The 20,145-nt window shown below is 38.2% G+C and overlaps 1 protein-coding gene and 1 pseudogene across 6 annotated transcripts in view; one reads left to right on the forward strand and one right to left on the reverse strand.

The window, feature by feature from the left end:
• LOC116557317 (T cell receptor gamma constant 1) overlaps positions 1 to 20,145 on the forward strand; it is a 67,513-nt gene that overhangs the window by 40,228 nt on the left and 7,140 nt on the right. For 3 of the 6 annotated variants that reach the window (XM_032286772.1, XM_032286773.1, XM_032286776.1), the window contains 3 exons: positions 8,064 to 8,393; positions 13,472 to 13,519; positions 15,130 to 15,717. In XM_032286772.1, coding sequence (XP_032142663.1) covers positions 8,064 to 8,393; positions 13,472 to 13,519; positions 15,130 to 15,272 — 521 coding nt within the window. In that variant the 3' untranslated portion in view covers positions 15,273 to 15,717. Of the gene's footprint in view, positions 1 to 4,248; positions 4,286 to 8,063; positions 8,394 to 10,818; positions 11,346 to 13,471; positions 13,520 to 15,129; positions 15,718 to 20,145 lie in introns of those variants that run through there. The other 3 variants (XM_032286777.1, XM_032286775.1, XM_032286774.1) reach the window with 3 other exon arrangements.
• Positions 11,611 to 12,184, reverse strand: LOC116557325 (annotated as a pseudogene).

Here is a 20,145-nt window from a genome sequence, read left to right on the forward strand (position 1 = left end):
GGCATTACTCAGAAGCTTCGACCAACTGTGGGTCTCTAAAGGAGGGAGATCTTTGGTATCTCTCTTTGAAAGTTTTGTAAACGAGTTTAGTTTAGAGATTTTATTTCTTCAATTCTAAAAATAACCAGTGGAAAAGAGTAAAAAGAAATCAGCTATCCTCATTATTTGGTCACTGAAATATGAAATATTTGATAATTTGACCAAAGGATGATTAATATCAAGTGTCAAAATATTTAACAGTGTGGCTATATTCAAAAGTGACATAAGCTGCTTTTATTGTTTTTTTAAGTCAGTTCAATAAGTTAATTTATTATTTGTTAGCTTAAGCTTAAAGATGCAATTTTGCTTGGATGAGAGAAAGCATCTTACAAAGATACTCTTAGTCTATTAGATCCACTGAAATGAAAGTTTTCAGAGAATTTTCACAAAGTTGATAAAGCATTGAAAAAAGTGAAAACAATTATATATTTTTGTTTCCTTAGTGGTTGAGATCATATGGTAAAATGAACTTATAAGTTAAAAAGTGACCTTCCAATTCCCTTTTATCCAAATGACTTAATATGAATTATAGCAATCAAATTCATAATTTGTAATTTTTTGAGAAGTGATTTTTCAGGAAAGTGTGGTGCAGGAAAAAGTATAGACTTTCTTTCTCAATGACTCGTGGGTCTACCACTTTCTATGTAATTGTCCTTTAGGAAGTGTACTTTGATTCACCAATTATTCAAATTATAAAAATACCGATTCATTCATTATAGAAAAATTGGAAAACATACAAAAATAAACAAAAAATTACAATTTTAAGTTTACCCTCATCACATTATCATTTTGTTACACTTTTATTTCAACATTTTTCTATGTTTTTTGTTTATTTTAGAAAGTTGGAATCATAGTAAATACACAATAATAGATTTGGCTTTTTCACCTTCACATTACTTCATAAACATTCTTTTCAAATGTCCTTAATATTTTTCAATAACAGAGCAAAGTTGAAACTTCTGATTTCCAGTTGATCTGTACAATAAAGATAATGGAGATTATTTATCTCAAATGAATGTTGTAAAAATTAAATGAAATTAAATATGGAATTACCTACCAGAATGCCTGACACTTGGTAGGTGATAGAAATATTAATTTCTCTTCCAGAATTCAAGTTACGACCCATGAGAGGTCTTTATAAACTCGGGAATACAGATAAATGTATCAATCCCCATCTATTCAACAGCTCACTTCAGAACAAATATCACTATTTGTAAAATGCTTTCTATTTCTAAATGACTAATTGTACTTGCTTCTAAAAGTAATTAGAATGTTTATGTATTATCTCAAACATAATCTGCCTGAATAAAAGGTGATTTTTCATTTTCCAGAGAAAATATATAGAAGTTTAAGAAAAATCTATATTTTTTCTGTCCCCTAACTTCATTATGTAAATTTATAAGAATCTAGGTAAAACAGTCAAATGTCTACTTATAGCTTTAATTTCTTAACTGGATCATACCTGCAAAGTTAAAAATTATATCAATAGCAATATCAGTTGAGAAATATTACCTTTTTTGCCCTTATATTTCATTAAAAATTTTGTTTCAATGCTTCACATGCATCTAAAACATCTACCTTAGAGCAAATTTCTAAGCCCTCTGAGGTCTCAGTGTCCATTTTGGAATCCCCATAGGATGGTGTCTCCTCTGAATATTTTATCCCAAGAAAAAATTATCCACTCACAAAATAAAAGGAATTTCTTTTTTACAATTTATTCTGTTATTCTACATTTGTATGAAGTAAATAAAAACTGCAGGAAACTTAGCCCCAAGTAATAATGACCAAATCCATGATAAATTTCTTTGCTTTTTTTTTCTTTTATCAGTGAATTTTACCAAAACTAGCATTCATTGAGTTCATTTCATGTTGATATCTCATCTAGTTAGTACTTTTGGATCAAAGCGGAGTGTTAGAAGAACATTTTTAAATGTGAGAGGTTACACAAGGACTGTAACATACATTAGACACCTCCCCATATAACGAGCGAAAATTTTGGGAAAGAAAGCCTCATTTTATATTCTGGCACTTTCTATCTAAATTTAGTATGTAGGTATCCCTATCACAGAGGTAGGATTTGCAAACATATTCTCTGTTCCTGTGTCTTATGTGAGCCTGACCTTACAAAACAATCAACTCCTGGAGACAAAAGAGAAGCATGCTATAATGCACAAACTATTTGTTTTTTCTTTTTTTCCCATTATTTATTTTATTGCATTTTAGGTTTTGGGGTACTTGTGAAGAACATGCAAGATTGTTGCATAGGTACACACGTGGCAGTGTGATTTGCTGCCTTCCTCCCCATCACCTACATCTGGCATCTCTCCCCTTGCTATCTCTCCCCAGCTCCCCACCCCCCACCGTCCCTCCACTATTTCCCCTCAACTGACCCCAGTGTGTAATGCTCCCCTCCCTGTGTCCATGTGTTCTCATTGTTCAACACCCGCCTATGAGTGAGAACATGCGGTGTTTGATCTTCTGCTATTCTGTCAGTTTGCTGAGAATGATGGTTTCCAGGGGTCGGGCCTGGTTAGTACTTGGATGGGAGACTATGTGTTGTTTACTTAAACTACCTGTTTTCAAAGTCTATTTGAGAAGACCTAAATTAAAATACACAAGCATAGTAAGACCATTAAATAAACACAGATGATCAAAAGCTCTACGGAAAGGAGAAGGAGAAAGGCCTGTGATTGTCTAGCAAGGAGCACAGGTTAAAATTTTATGCTCAAAGGTAGGAGAACAAGGTAGGGGAATACATACTTCTTACTAACTGTAAAAAGCAGCACACCAAATCTTCAAATATAATATTTTTTCCATTATAAAATTAGAAAAGGTCTTTGATACTTGAGTCCTTTAGAAGGAAATGGAAGAGTGTGCTTTGCCTTCAACTTCCATTTTGGAAAATGAAAGGAATGGCCATGAAGGAAACCCATTGTATATTACTCCATCGCTTCTGTGGGAATCCCGACATTTAATGAAAGGAACAGATGGTGATGCTCAGCAGACATGATCATGCAGATAGCGTGTAGTGATTTAAAGTGACAACAGAAAGATGGATTTGAGGACCATGCGTCCCGCCATTTCTCTAGCCATTCTGCCTTGAAGGGCCAAACCAGGAGTTTCAAGTTGGACTTTGGCATGAATTCAGAAGTCAGTCTGAGGCTGAAATTTCTTATAAAACTTGGAATGCAAATATGTTGTGCTGCTGATTAGGAAAAAGAGCCATTTGTTTTGGAAAACACAAGTGAAGAATTTCCATACACTGACTGCATATATTAGACTTTAGTCAGTGTTTCCTTTGATTTTCTTAACACAGCAGATAAGGCAAATGATAGCCTATTAAAAATTGGGCGTGTGGAAAGCAAGTTTCCTGTGATGTTGGGGATGGTGGCTTTGAGAATCCTAGGCATGTCAGAGCGAAGTGGAATGCAAACGGAGGAACTGAGAAACGATTCTTCCTGCTTAATTTCTATGGATTTAACTGCCACTCCAAAATGCTGAATTTTTTTTAGTAAAGGATTAAAATGCCATGTCAAGGCACACAATAATAGCAAACAGATTGCTAATCGTAACAATGATGATGATATCATTACCACAACCTCTTGTATTTCCATAGCATTTTTTATTTTTTGAGACAGGGTCTTCCTCTGTTGCCCAGGTGGGAGTACAGTGGTGCAATCAAGGCTCACTGCAGCCTCAAACTGTTAGAATCAAGCGACCCTCTTGCCTCAGTCTCTCAAGTAGCTGGGACTACAGGCATGCACATCATGCTCAGCTAATTTTTTTTTTAATTTTTAGTAAAGACGGGGTCTCACTATGTACTATGTTGTCCAAGCTGGTCTCGAAGTTCTGAGCTTAAGCAATCCTCCCACCTCAGCCTCCCAAAGTGCTGGGATTACAGGCACGAGCCACTGCACCGGGACCTGTAACATTTTGATCAAGTTGCTTGTTTATAGTTTCTTTCATTTTGGTCTCACTTCAGTGCTGGTAGGGATGTTGAACTGATTTCCACAAGCATCACTGTTTTTAGATAAATAAAACACCAAAAGCTTTCAGCTATCTGATTTGTTGAGCAACATAACTTTTATGAGCAAAATGAACAACGACTGGAACCCTGGTGTTTTGAGAATCCCAGACGACGAGAATTTGGAGAACTCAGGGAAATTGACTTAAAGTTTTTCATATGTATTGAATCACTGTGGGATTAAGAAACTCTTTGGTAGTGGAACAACACTTGTCATCACAGGTAGGTATCAGAAGAATACAATATTTCCAAGGTAATAGAGGGAAGGCAAGAAATGATTAAATTGGAACAATGTAATAATGTTTAGAAAAAAAGAGGAATTTGATGGGGATTTGATGTAGAAATCTTAGGAGAGACTTTAAAACAAATGCTTATACTAAAAGAGAACCTAGATTATATTGTACAAATATCATAATAGGATTTGGCTTTGTGCATATATGGACTTCTATAAAGTACTCACATATGATGTATGAAATGTTATTAAAATATTTGTCCCTGAGCAAAATGTATTATGACAGGTAAGTTTGTGATAGACTCTATCAGGTGGGCGCATGTTCACCTCTGATGGTCCAGCATGTTGTGAAAGAAGCCGGGTGTTGGAGTCAGATCGACCTGGAACTCCAGCTCCACCACTTACTGCTTAGCAAACTTGGGTGATTATTCTCTGTCCTCAGCTTTCTAATCCATAAAATGGGATAGCAGTATACATTCAGCAAGGTTGTATGAAAATTGAAGAAGATAGTGTGAATTAAGTACTTGGCACACTGTCCAACACAAAATAGGTGCCCAACAAGTATTCTCTGGATTCGCATGTAAAGAGAGAATGGGATCTACTATGCAGAGTTGCTTTCAGCCCATGGAATTTACAGAACAGCAATTCTCCAGAGAATTCAGCTGTACGTCTAACTGCTCAAACGGAAGCTTATCTTAAAATCCACTCACACACACACACAAATTGAACTTAGAAATATCAATTCATTTCTTGTTAGCAGACTTTTTAATCACTTGGCAAAAAATTATATTAAGATGTTTATTTTTTATTTTTGTAGTCCTATGTGCTTTACATAATCCTTTATCTTAATTGATATAATTTTTAACACCAACATATTTGTTCTAAGATTTATCGCCAATTAGTTTAGGGTGCTGTTTATACATTTCAGAAAAAAAAAGGTTAAAATCTTACAAAAAATGGTCAAGATGTCAAATCAATTAAATACAGTTGGAAACATAAATCTGAAATACATATTTAAATATAAAATAGCTATAACTATTTATCTAATGAAACAAGCAAAAGAGAACACTTAAATAAGTATTCATATGTAAATTTAATATATCATACTGTCTATAGAAAATATAGTTGATATTTGGTAAATTTACATAGAGTTTACTGCTGCATTTTAATAAGCAACAAACAACAGGCAATTTAACTCAAATATACTATTTGATTATGCAAACAAATGTACACAAATGAATCCAGCAGGTTTATTATTTTAAATAAATAAAATATATAAATTCTATTTATCATTGAAGTAAGTAGAATGGTTGCCATTCTATGCATTATAAAAAAATTTTGACCATAAAAACACTCTTAAGATGTACATTTTAAAAAATCATGTGATAAGATGATCCAGAATATCGGCCCTTACCATGTATCATCAAGTATGCTATTTAATGATTAGTTAACTGTTACACTGAAAAAGTTATGGGAATTCCAGATTCATTTTGTCCTGAAAAGAATGAAACTGAAAGAATCTAGCTAAAGAAAAGGGACAAGAGGCAATGAATGCTGTGGCACCATACAGAATATGTCCAAGTTTATCACTTGATTTTTAATTTCCTTAGTACGATGAATAGGAAGTATTTCCAAGAAGAGACACCAGTTCCCAAGATGAAAATTAGATTTGAAAATATATTGATTAGAGACTAAAATTATATACATATAATGTACAATTAAAAAATTAATCTTATATTTTATAACATGCTTTTAAAAGTAGAAACAAACTACATAGTGGAGAAATATACACTGTCTTACAACTATAACAAGCAAAATACTATTTGCACTAAAAGCAAAGTATATGAAATTAAAATAAGCCCATTATGCCTAATTAAATTTATAGCATGCTCAAAAATTAATCTTACTGTATATGTTTACTAATTTTGTGTAAAAATCAGAAGCTTTGCTACACAAATGCAAATCATCAAGAATTTTTTTCTTTTATTCTCAAATGAGAAATTTAATTCTTACTTTTTAAAGAAATTGTTCAATTATCAAACTCACTTCAAACCAGCCAAAGCATTTGAGTTTCAATTGGAAATCAAATTAGAAAGAAATGCAACATTTATAATTTGTTATTTGATTAAAAGTAAATGTATAACCCATTAACATTCCAGATTCCAGTGATATGTCTTGTAAATGTATAATGTTTCATTATGTATCTTGACCCTATGCCTATAAGAAACTCTGGAATCATGACTTTTAATACAGCAATTACATACACATTTTATTCAGCAGGCTAAGACAAAGACAATAATGGAGCTTTAAAACAGTTACGTCGCATATAGGACAGATACAAATTCTGGGAGAGACATCAAAAGTCAAAATATAGATATGCTGATTTACACAGATCTTCTCATTAATAGGGCAAATTTATAAAAACCAGTCTAAAAAACATACCCCTGGTGCATTCTTAGTTATGCTTAAACTTCAAATGAAATTCCAATATAGAATGTGCTTTTGGTTAATATTTTCTAAAGCAAAACAAAATTTTGGTAAGTGCATTACTGGATAAGATTAATACAAGAGTATTTCTGAAAATCAATAAAACTTTTTAATAGGAGTTTTGCAAATGTTGCCATTTTGCTTCTAAATTCAAGACATGGTGAATGATTTGGAGGTACAACTGTAAATACTGGCTCACTCAAAAACCTGGAGGGTGCGGATGTGAAATTGAGATATTATACAAAGTTAGATATTAACTGGAAGGACTGCGCATGGTATACTCATTGAAACTACCCGGTCAACTTGATAGACAGTATGTATATGTGGAAGTAGACTCCCACTAAAGCAAGTGACTGTGTATATATTGTTAACAATAAAAGTGAAAAAAAAATGGCTAGGCATGGTGGCTCACACCTATAATTCCAACACTTTGGGAGGCTGAGGCAGGCAGATCACTTGAGTGCAGGAGTTTCAGACTAGCCTGGTTAACATGGTGAAACGTGTCTCTGCGACAAACAAATATTAACCAGGCATGGTGGTGCATGCCTGTAGTCCCAGCTACTTGGGAGGCTGAGGTGGGAGGATCACTTGAGCCTGGAAAGTTGAGGCTGGAGTGAGCCATGATTGTGCCACTGCATTCCAGCCTGGGCAACAGAGCAAGCCCCAGTCTAAAAAAAAAAATTAATAAAGTAAATATGGCATATCACAGAATAGGTAAATGAAGAGTGGGAGTATGCAAAATTGTGGAACATAAGAACGTATGTTATTTGGCCAAAGAATATAAGTTATAAAGGATGGGAAAGGGAAGTGGGATAAGGACCAAAGAGTCTCATCTGTAGAGAGATCTTTAAAGTTATCTGATCTTCTTCCCCTTTCCCCTGCCATCCACTTTGAAAACATGCTTCACTGTGATGAAATAAGAGATTAAAAAATAAAGTGAATATGTTCATGAACGTTGGAAGCCTTGGTAGGAGGCAGTTAAAAATCATACTCCATCACAGCATGGGCAAAATAAACAAAGGCCAGGTTTTCATCCAGCAACTGACAGTTGAGAGCTGTGACTTTTGGCAAGTTATTTAATTTCTTAATCCTCTTTTCAACATCTGTAAAATAAGCACAATAATAAGTACTGTGCAACCTATCCTGGGTGAAAGGCCATGGTGGACACCAGCTCACTAGCAACTTCTCTTTTTGTTGTTATGTACTAGACCATTCCAAAACATGCCATGTGTGTGTTTCTCTAATAATTCTTTTAAATTCATATTCCATTTCTCCCCATAGATGAATATATTGGTGCAGACATTTCCCCCAAGCCCACTGTTTTTCTTCCTTCAATTGCTGAAACAAAACTCCACAAGGCTGGAACATATCTTTGTCTTCTTGAGAAATTTTTCCCGGATGTTATTAATATACATTGGCAAGAAAAGAATAGCAACACGATTCTGGAATCCCAGGAGGGAAACACCATGAAGACTAATGAAACATACATGAAATTTAGCTGGTTAACGGTGCCAGAAAAGTCACTGCATAAAGAACACAGATGTATCGTCAGACATGAGAATAACAAAAAAGGAGTTGATCAAGAAATTATCTTTCCTCCAATAAAGACAGGTACGTGTCTATACATATCATCTCTCAGAACACTTCTTTGAAAGGGAATACTGCACTTTTTTTCTTTCAGTATTAATGAAAAACAAACATAAATCTTTCTTAAATGTTGTTATACTTAATGGTAGCATAAACACCCTGCTATTTTTCTACAGAATTAAAATGGTATAGGTTTTGGAGAAAACAAAATGGAAAAAGTTACTGAAGCTTTCTCAGACTCAGCTCCATTATCCAAAATAAGGAAGTGAAATGCTGTTTTTTAGCGTTGTTAGTTGGATTAAAGGAAAGAACATACATGGAAGCATCTAGCAACCTAGCACATGGTAAATGCTCAAAAAGAGTTCTCCCTTCTTTTGATGACTTCACTTGATTGGAAAATACGAACAAGTATACGTATTTCAGGAATGTTCTACCCAAGCAGGAAGAGCCACTCACCTCACTCTTCCTACCCACAAAGTTTAACTTAGAAACGATGGGTTCGTTGTTGACAAAATGACATTTATCTGAAGAAGCCAAAATGTGGCTCTACACAACAGATAATAGTCTTGGCCCCTGCAGTTTTATGAAGGCCTTGGGTTTTTCGGATTTTTATTTTATATATTACCATATGGTAACATTTCATAATTAAAGGTTGGTAAGGCTTACCTGTACAAACGTTCTTCCATTTTCCATAATAAATGCATTTTCTGCCATTGGTGAGTGCAGCTTAACAAACATTAATTGTACTATGATGACTTGCCAGGCTCAGGCTGTGGAAATGTGGATGAACAGAGTAGGATGAGTTACTGTCCCAAGGACGATGCATGACAGTGCAGAGAATGTACTTTTTTCCTGATCACTCAGGGTCACCCACGATTCATGCACGAGGTCCCAAAACAGTGCCTTTGATGCAGATTGTGTAGATCTCCAGACAATCAGGCAGAGGGCTGAACGTGCCCTGGCCCAGTGGTCCAAGCCCTCACTATGTGTCAAAATTCTGAGTATGAATATAACAGTCCAGCAGCTCCAGAGTGGCCATGAAAAAGACCCATTTTGTGCTTTTCCCTGTGGTTAACATGTCCTTTTTAGCTAGCAGGGAATGAGCATTAACAAAATGTTTGCAGACCTTTGCCATGTACCATTCCAGATTTCTAGGGCAAGTCTTTAGCTTCTCGGATCCTGAGTTTCTGCAGTGATCAAATGTGATTTCAAGAGTTCCCTTGACTTGCTCCTGGGGCTATGATGAAGAGCAAAGAAAACAATGGCAGGGAAAATGGGAAAATGGCTTGCTTTCAAAACGCTAGCATGGATGTGTTCATTTGTGTATTTAGTGTATTAGGCACAGCCTTTCCTAAAACTAACTGAAGTAGGGTTAAAAAACAGTCCCAATTTTCTATTTCCTTTGCTGAGGCACAAAGGGGAGACAAATGTGCAAAGCTTGAGGTTAGTCTTACCCCTGTGCTTAAATGTCCACTTAGTAAGTTCTGATTTTTCTTCTCTTTTCGTTTTCTTTCTTTTTCTTTTTTTGAGACCGAGTCTTGTACTGTTGCCTGGGCTGGAGTGCAGTGGTGCGATTTCAGCTCACCACAGCCTCCACCTTCCAGGTTCAAGTGATTCTCCTGCCTCAGCCTCTCAAGTAGCTGGGATTATAGACACATGCCACCACGCCCTGCTAATTTTGTATTTTTAGTAGAGACGGGATTTCTCCATATTGGTCAGGCTGGTCTCAAACTCCTGACCTCAATTGATCTGCCCACCTCAGCCTCCCAAAATGCTGAGATAAGAGGTGTGAGGCATTGCGCCCTGCCAGGTTCTGATTTTTCTAGTGATCAGTGCAAAATAAAAAGTATAGTAAGTTACAGTGCAGTGAATATCATACGGGAAAGAAGTTACAGTTTTATAGTGTGTTTTACTTTACACTAAATTCTAAAAGTAAAAAAAATTTTTTTTTTTTTTGAGACGGAGTTTCACTCTCATCGCCCAGGCTGGAGTGCTGTGGTGGGATCTCAGCTCACTGCAACTTCCACCTCCCTGGTGCAAGTGATTCTCCTACCTCAGCCCCCTGAGTAGTTGGTATTACAGGCACCTGCCACCATACTTGGCTAATTTTTGTATTTTTAGTAGAGATGGGGTTTCAGCATGTTGGCCAGGCTGGTCTCGAACTCCTGAACTTGTGATCCATCTGCCTCGTCTTCCCAAAGTGCTGGGATTACAGGTGTGAGCCACCGCTCTCAGCCTGAAAGTAAAATGTCTTTCATGTGTTTCTCAAGACAACTAAGTTAAGAAGGACTCTTCTCTTAATGTCATTCTACCAGTAGATTTCTAGTGCTCTTTATTGGAAGTTTGTTTTTCTGATAAAAGCTAAAAATATAACAAGGAAGTGATCATATTATGTAATAATGAAGTGTTTTTGAAGCACTTCAATGTGACTTGACCTTGACCTTTCTAGTCCCAGAAATAATTGCACTAAGATGCTGAGCTCCTGTAATAAAAAGGAGATAAAACGAAATCTGGTCCACATTGGCAACCAACCATGATTGTGAGAGAGGGAACTCAGGATACACTTACAGGTTTTATTATGAGGAATTGTTACTTTATTTTTTGCCTCAGTCAATGCATAGAAATAAGTTATAGTCATTTCCATTTACCTTTTAATAAATAAAGCCACCATAAGGAAAATAAAAAGACATTGAAAACCCTTTAAAGTTAGACCTTAAAGATATTTGGACATGAGACATGGAAACTAACATTTTCATCTGTGAGACTTACCCAGAACCTATACCTCAAGTCCATTTCATAGAATACACGAAATAAAGATCTCACTGAACAGAATCATATCCGTATAGACAGGAATACATCTACTCGAAAAATAATAAACCAAACACCAATATGACTCTCTTTTCTTCTATCTGTTTTAAAATATGTTTTTTTTGCATCCATGTTTGTTGCTTCCCTTTTTTTTTTTTTTTTTTTTAACATCACAGATAAATTCCGCTCTCACCTCAGGTTTTATTCAGAGAACTATCAATGTGGCTTGACCTTGACCTCTCTTTCTAGAGTCAAAAATAATTACACTAAGATGCTGAGCTCCTGTAATAAAAAAGACCATTTGCTGAGAATAACTAACATACTGAAAGAGATTTTCTTAGAGTACACAATGGTGAAATTATATTGTCTCTTTATAAATTACTTTATATCTATTTCTGTGGATTATTTCTACAAAGTACTTTTCACATGTCCAATTTCTTTATTTTTATTTTTAAAACCAGAACATTTATTGTGTGACTAATCGCTGAAATTCTTAAGATGAACTGGATGCTGCAACAGCTGCCCTCTTGGGTTTAGGTGTTGTTCCCTCACGGAATCCATGCCTGAATCTGCGGCATACAATTTTAGGTGCCTCATTCGACCAGTCCCGGCGGTATTTCGTCTTTTAGCCTTGGCACTCCCGTTATACTTTCTCTTGCGCTTGGCGGGGCAGCCACATTTGCCACAGGTGGACTTCTGAGGTGGTAGGCCTTAGAGCCACAGCGGCGGCGCAACGCGAGGGTCTTATTGCGATGCTTCCCAAACGGTGACGTTCCCTTCGTCATCTTGCTTCTGCGGCCGAGCCCAGAAAGACCGGAAGACGTGTGCAATTTCTTTTATTGCCTTACAACTACTCTCTGAATACCGGCTCTGCTATTCACTGGAAGGATTCTCGGCAAGTTGCCTGAACTTTTTTTTTTTTTTTATGACAGAATCTCTGTTGCCCATGCTGGAGTGCAGTGGAGCAATCTCGCCTCACTGCAGCCTCTGCCTCTCGGGTTCAAGCAATTCTCCTGCCTCAGTCTCCCAAGTAGCTGGGACTACTGGCGCGTGCCACCACGCACGGTTAATTTTTTGTATTTTTAGCAGAGACAGCGTTTCGCCATGTTAGCCAGGATGGCCTCAATCTCCTGACCTCGTGATCTGCCCACCCGGCCTCCCAAAGTGAGCCACTGCTCCCGGCCTTGTCTGCACTTTTTAAACGTTATTTCCTCATTCAGAACATGGGGCTATTCATAACACAACTCACTTAACTGTTATTGGGGAATTAAACAAACAAACAAAAAAATGCATGGGAAGCATTTAACATAGTGCCTGGCGCAATAATGAGCACTCAGTAGATATTAGCTTTTATTAATATTGTTATGTCCAGAAACACTATACCTCCAGAAAATCATGTGTTCGAACTGGGGACCTCGGGGATATGCATGATTTGGAAAGGTATGACTGCTTTTTTCTGGTTAGATGAGAATTTTCCTAAGCCAGACTCCTTCAAACATGTAAGATTCTGTTGCGGATTCTAGAACTGAAAGGATTCTTTGCCAGGTGTGGTGACTCATCCCTGTAATCCCAGCATTTTGGGAGAACAAAGCAGGAAGATTGTTTGAGCCCAGGATTTTCGAGATCAGCTGGACAAGATGGCGAAACCTTGTCTCTACAAAAAATACAAAAGATTAGCTGGGCATGGTGGTGTGTGCCTGTAGTCCCAGCTACTCAGGAGGCTGATGGGAGGATCACCTGAGCCTGGGGAGGTTGAGGCTTCAATAAGCTTTGATGACACTGCTGTACTCCACTTCAGTCTGGGTGACAGTGAGACTCTCCCTCAAAAAAAATCCCCAAATTATTCTTTTTGCTGATTTCATGACACAGTGTGCGCTGAAGACTGTAAAGCAGCCACTTGCTCGGTTTGTTTTTCCATTGAACAAGCATTTATCAGAAACATACTTTGTGGCAGGCACTGTGTTAGGAGCTATGAATATAGAAGGAAAACCAAATGGTCTTGGATACTACACTCCAGTTCTGATAAAAGAAGAAAAAATATGTATCCTTCATGAACTTTAACATTTTTATGTGCAAAACGCAATATATGAATTAAATCTACCTAATTACATAGAATCAGACCAATTATTTCTGGAAGTTTGGATTCATATTTTTAATAACTGTCCTTCTGCCTCTCTGTTGACAGATTTTTATAAATATTCATTTAATTACACAACACACACACACACACACACACACCCCTTGGCAAATAATGAGCATGAACAATTGACTAGCACTTGCTCTCATTCTTCTAGATGTCATCTCAATGGATCCCAAAGACAGTTGTTCAAAAGATACAAGTGGTAAGTTTTTGTGTTTTTTATTTCATCCTGATCATTTTAACTTTTCAACTTCTCTGGCTTGAAAAATCAGGAAGTGGATTTTTCTAGGTTGGATGTTGCAGAATGAACTTAGCGATATTTTACATTAGTCCCTCATTTTCTGGGAGTTGTATTAACAAAGCAGACTACTGCTTTGGGTATGAGATGACTGTAAATTAGGGGATACAGTGATATGCTTTTAATTATTTCAAAAGAGAGACTTCATTCCTGTGTTTTTTGTTTTCATGACTGAAGAAACATGATACCATGTTGCTTCTAGAGTTGCTTTGTTTTAGTCTTTGCACTTGCTACTAGCTAATAACACGACCTAGTGTTTATCGAGTGCTTTTTACACAGACGGGCTTGGGCTATGTCCTGTACTTTCTTGTTTAATCCTCTTAATACTTCTATAAAATGGTACAACATTTTCTTCTCCCATTTTACAGTCCCTTTAAAGCAAATAATTATACAAATCCTTTATACACGTCGCACAGCTAGTTCTGGGATTTCAAATCAGGCCATCAAGTAAAGAGTCCATGCACTTACTAAGTTCTGTATTTTTTTTTCTATAATAGAGTCAGATAGCAAGAAATGCCAGAGCCAGGGACCTGAGACAAAATGGACATAATGTGGGGATGGCTGGGTTCCTAGGCTTTGCAGACTGGACTTTAACTCCAGCTCTTTTAATGATTAGATGTAAATGACCTGTATTTTGTGAGTAACATTTTTCTCATCAGCCAACCAAGAACAAGTACACCAGATTCACGGTTATTGAAGAGATAAGGGCATGCATGTGAGATGTCTGGCATAGCATATCTCATTTAGCAGACACAGAATCAGTACTGGTTTCTGGCCTTTTCCCTCTACATTCGCACAAAGAATGTGACTAGAAGCACGGGCTCTAGCCCTGCTCAACTTTCCTCTATTTCCAATACCAAGGGGGCTCTGGACTTCAGCTGCCGCACCAGGCAAGGAGGGGTGGTAACACCTCACTTAACCAAGGGCAGGGAGTTATAAACACATCACTTCTTGAGATCCTTTTCCACACCAAGGAGTGATGTTTCTAGATTTCTGACTTTAGGAAGACAAAACGTGTAACGTGGAAATTTCCACAGGAAGAGACTCAGCCTTGTAGCTAATTGACTAGCCACGGTGGTCCACCATCATTGTCTTTACTTATGCCTTGACATCACATATATCTTGCAAAAGCTCAAATGATATTAAATGATACCACCCAATAATAGCATAGCCATAATTAGAGACATGTAGGAGAGACAGGTCAGTGTGCCACAACTACCTAACACATCGGCGAATCCGGATTAACCACTTTCTTTGATTTTCAACAATGCAACCTTGCTTTTTAATAGTTTGGAATGTTCCAACTGAATTTAGCAGAGGTTGTTAATCAACTTGAAAGCTGAATTCTGACTTGTTGTGCTCTTGGTGGTGGTGGTAGTAGTAGATGTTTACTTTTGGGTTTTGGTGGTGGTGGAATATCACTGCAATGTAGATCATGAGAAGTAAGTATTTGTGAACCCGTCTCCCAATAATATATCTCAGTCTGAAAAAAGAACATGTGAAATTTCTCTTAGATGCACTGCTGCTGCAGCTCACAAACACCGCTGCATATTACACGTACCTCCTCCTGCTCCTCAAGAGTGTGGTCTATTTTGCCATCATCACCTTCTCTCTGCTTAGAGGAACGGCTGCCTGCTGCAATGGGGAGAGATCGTAAGAGATGGTGGCATAAGGAGGCCATCTTTTCTTCATCATTTATTGTCTTTAGAAGCGTCTGCTGAGGATCTAGCTGGGCTTTTTTCCTGGGTCGGGGCTATTTCAGTTCTCATGTGTGTGCTATTCTGTCATTATTATATAATTGTTTTCAAACCAGCGGGCACACAGAAAACCTCACTCTGTAATAACAATGAGGAATAGCCATGGCAGTCTCTAGCACCACTCTCTCCAAATTCTCCGTAGCTCCTCCAGCCAACCCAAATAGCCACTGCCATAGTGTAGACAGCCTGCGGCTTCTAGCCTCGTTCCTCCCTTAGTGTTCTTTAGTCAGAAAACTGCCTGGAAGCCTTTCATTTTACATGCCCTGAAGCAGCCTTCTTTGCTAGTTAAATTATGTGGTGTGTTTTTCATAATAGGCAAAATAAATTTTTTAAAAATGAAAAGTTGACTTTTGTCCATGTGTATTTTAATTGGGTGACATTGAATTGAACATCCAAGGTAAGACACAGCATGGCAACTGGGCTATGGAATTCTGTGTTGGTTGTAAGAATGGTCCAACACCTCATTTCTAATTATTTCCCTGAGATGGTGGTTAGGACACCTTCTAAGAGGACTCACAACCAAATGAAGGAGCCAATGTGGCTTCTTTTTTAAAGGTCACCTGGGTAAAATTCATTTGGTTTAGGACATTCCAATGGCAATCGGACACCATCTACTGTGACGCGTACTGTGTGAGCTCAGCTCTAGTGTGTTTCACAGACACTGTGTTTCCTGATCCTCACAATATCCTCATGAGAGCTGTCCTAACACCAAAGAGGCAGCGTGATGGAGAGGTTAAGCACATGCTTTCTGGTCTCCGGAATCCTGGGTATGGTATTTAGTATCTGTGTGACCTCAGGCAAGTTACAGGAACTCTATGTGCCATAATCTCCTCGTGCAAAATGAAGTCATAATGCACCGTTTCCTGGAGTTATGTGGATTAGATGAGTTAATTACACCTGGCACATGCAAGCCCTCTGCAGTATCAGCACGCACTGTTGGTAGTTCTACACTACAGTAATAAACCAAAAAGTATCTGACACAGGCCTCAATCAACTGAGAAGTTTATTTTGCCCAGGTTAAGGGCATGCCCAGAAGAAAATAACACGGAATCACAGAAACAGTCTATGATCTGTTTCTTTCTCCAAAGATGAATTTGAGGGCCTCGACATTTAAAAAGGATAAGTGGGCTGGAGAAGAAAGAGGGAGAGTGTCACAGTCCACATGTTGTAAGAGCAAGAGAGCAGGCAGGGGAAGTGCCAATTATGTATTCATGTTGCACTCAGTAAATCAGCACTTTACATAAGATAGGGTGAACATAGAGTAGCTACCTCTGGAGCTATTTAACCTTTTATCTGTAGCTGTCTGTGTAGGCACAAAAGGAAAGGCAGTTTCTTGCATGACCAAGTTTTTGGGTTCTTTATTCCTTTTTTCGAGACAGAATCTCGCTCTGTCGCCAGGATGAAGTGCAGTGGGGTGATCTCGGCTCATTGCAACCTCCACCTCCCAGGTTCCAGCGATTACCTTGCCTCAGCCTCTTGAGTAGCTGGGACTATAGGCACGCAGCACCACACCCGGCTAATTTTTAAAATATTTTAGTAGAAACGAAGTTTCACCATGTTGGACAGGATGGTCTCGATCTCCTGACCTTGTGATCTGCCCGCCTCGGTCTCCCAAAGTGCTGGGATTACAGGCATGAGCCAGCACCCCAACCTGGCTCATTTTTATTCTAAAAAAAAATAGCATGGTGAATTGGGGTCCTGAGTTTTTCTTTTCCTTTCATAGTAGATTCCACACATATGCAAAAGCACTAACAGTGAGCTCTACTCTTACCTCTCTGCAGAGAGGTTAGGTGGTGGGAATACGGACTCAGTGAGTATCTGCTATGCACCAGGCATCCAGAAATCCTTGATGAGCCAGTTGAGGTCAGTACAATTAAGGCTCACACTTTATAGATTAGAAAGACTAAATTATCTACTCAAGGTCACCATTTTTAAAGTAATAGTCATAATTTAAAGCTAGGTGTCTCTGAACCCAGAGCCCATATATTCATACACACACAAACACACACATATTTATCCAACATAACATCTTTTTTTTCATATTTTCAACTGGGGAAAACAAAACAAAAATATGCATTGTTTCTTTACTAAAGGCATCCTTCTGGGAGTCAGAGAATTTTCTTAAGGAAATGAGGAAAACTTGTGTTTTCTCCTCATCTATTCTCCAAGCTACTGGTTCGTCACTAATTTCCCATTTGTTTTTCTCTTTGGGTAAAATTGACCTACTCTGGAATTACGATAATTGCGTCACTGGCTGTAAAGAGTATAGAAATTCTGTCTCTGAGAGTGTGTGTCCTAGATGTGCAGCTGCTCTTGTTGAGGGTGCTAATGGACTGTCTCAGGCACAGTTAATGGTGCTCTCTGGTTATGTATAGCATTCGGACACCCCAGCTCCTCCCAGAGACTAAACAGGCCCAGAGATCTGCAGAATCACCTTGGAGGAGATTCTTTGGAACATCTTGGTGCATTTCTGAGGTAGGAGGTAGAAGTTATGCATCCTTCTTGGTCTAGCACACTTCTACCATGGCACAGCTACCACATATAGGGAAGGCACATGGTGCAGGAGGAATACTAGTCACACTTCACAGCTAGTTAGAGCCCTGGCCACTTGATCTGGCTCTAACTAGCTGTACCAGTTGCTTTCTTTTTCTTTTTTCTTTCTTTCTTTCTTTCTTTCTTTTTTTTTTTTTTTGAGATGGAGCCTCATTCCGTCACCTAGGCTAGAGTGCAGTGATGCAATCTTGGCTTACTGCAACTGTCGCCTCCCAGGTTAAAGTGATTCTCCTGCCTCAGTTTCCCAAGTAGCCAGGATTACAGGCACCCACCACCATAAGCAGGTAATTTTAGTAGAGATTGGGTTTTGCCATGTTGGCCAGGCTGGTCTCCAACTGCTGACCTCAGGTGATCTGCCCACCTCGGTCTCCCAAAGTGCTAGGATTACAGGTGTGAACCACCACACCCAGCTCCCATTTGTTCTTAATCATCTCACATTACCTAAGGTCATCTGTCTTTAGAAGAATGTGCTTAGATTAAATAATTTCAGATTTCTACCTAAAGTTACAAATTCAGTGATTAACATCCTGATGAAGTAATGATAGCAGTCACTCATATAGTGCTCACCATGTATCTAGTGCTGGCTTAAGGATGTGTTCACTCATTTAATTCTCACAAAAACTCTGTATGTACAATTACCTTTGTTCTATGGATGGAGAAACTGAGGCAGAGGGGGCTAAAGAACTTTCCCATAGCCAAATAGCTACTAAGAAACAGAGCTGAGATTTGAACTCAAGCAGCCTGGCTCCAGGAGCGCTGCTCTTACCTTCTATATTATTTCCTCATAGGGTGAAAACAGGTTACTTGTAGTTTCAATTAAAACAGGAAAATGTCCTTCCTTATTACGCTAAGAACTGGGAAGAAAACTTCCTCTTTAGCTGTTCACATTCCCACTCCTTGCTCCTATGCTGTTCAGATAATTAGAGAGTTGTAGGCCAACCTGCCAGTTTTTCAATGCTGGTGAGACTTACATGCTGAGCTCCCATCCACCAAATAGGACTTCTGTAATTAAAGACCAAAGCACATGGTTGGATTAAATAGTACAGAACAGGCAGCACCCACAGGTGTGCAATGGGAAAATTGGGCAAAGATTTTTACAGTTCTACATAAAAACATGTCTCAATAGTCACCACAGAGCTAGCGAACTTCATACACTTGTCAACCAAAAAAAGAAAAAAATTATTAAAACAACTGCATATATTTCTCAACTATAAAAAAGGAAAACTTCAGTGCAACAGTTCTCAAAATATTTATAATTATGCATTCTTTCTACTGTTCTGGAATTCCTTCCCTCATAGATTTCATTTTTGAAGGGTTTTGGCCTATCACGAAGGTCACAGTTAATGCTTTCTTTTCCCTGTTGTGCTAATCAAAGTCCTATTAACTGCCAGTGAGCAATTCTGAGTAATGAGATAGCCAGAGATACTACACCAATACAATGTAGCCAAACAGCTAGAAACTCAAGATTTCCCTTAGCCCTGAAAAATTATTTGAGTAAATACATAGTTTCCATTATGTTTTGTTAGGTTCTCTTTCATTTGTTTGCTTTTTCTGCTGTATTTGAGTAATAGTGAGTACCAACCACTTACTGAGCACCAGGAATTCTGCTCAGCAGCTTGCATTCTCTCTCTCTAATGCTCTCAACTGCATCACCTTACAGCTACTATACTCATTTCACTGATAAGAAAACCAGGCCTTGAGGTTAAAAAAATATGCCCAGTTAATCACTGAGTGAGTCCCAGAGTTCACATGATTCCAGGACTGTCTGATTTAAGACCTGCTGCCTTATCCATCCTACCAGAGGCTCTCCTTTTGGGAGCCTCTATCACAGACCAGGCATCAGGGCTTTGGAAAACCCTGCTTTCATAATTCTAATGTGCAGCCAGGGTGGAGGCCAGCAAGTGACTGAAATAGTGCCTGAACTTCAGCTCTGCTCCATGCAAGCCATGAGGAAACATCACAGAGCCACTACACACGTGTGGAACCCATGCCACCTGGAAGGTGTCGTTTTCATGGAATCCATCTATTTCTCAAGGAAACAAAACGTGTGTACCAAGATTTATGTGCAAGGATGTTCATTCACAATGGCACTATTTCAAACAGCCCCAAATTAACCCAGATGAACAATCAGAAAGTCATAGAGTCCAACATGCATCTTAAAAAATGTGTAGCTTGTTTAACTCATTTCCTATTCAGAAAAAGTGCAGCTCGCTGCCAGTG

Source organism: Sapajus apella, unplaced genomic scaffold, assembly GCF_009761245.1.
Source record: "Sapajus apella isolate SASKATOON/1434 unplaced genomic scaffold, GSC_monkey_1.0 scaffold19, whole genome shotgun sequence".
Lineage (NCBI taxonomy): Eukaryota > Metazoa > Chordata > Mammalia > Primates > Cebidae > Sapajus > Sapajus apella.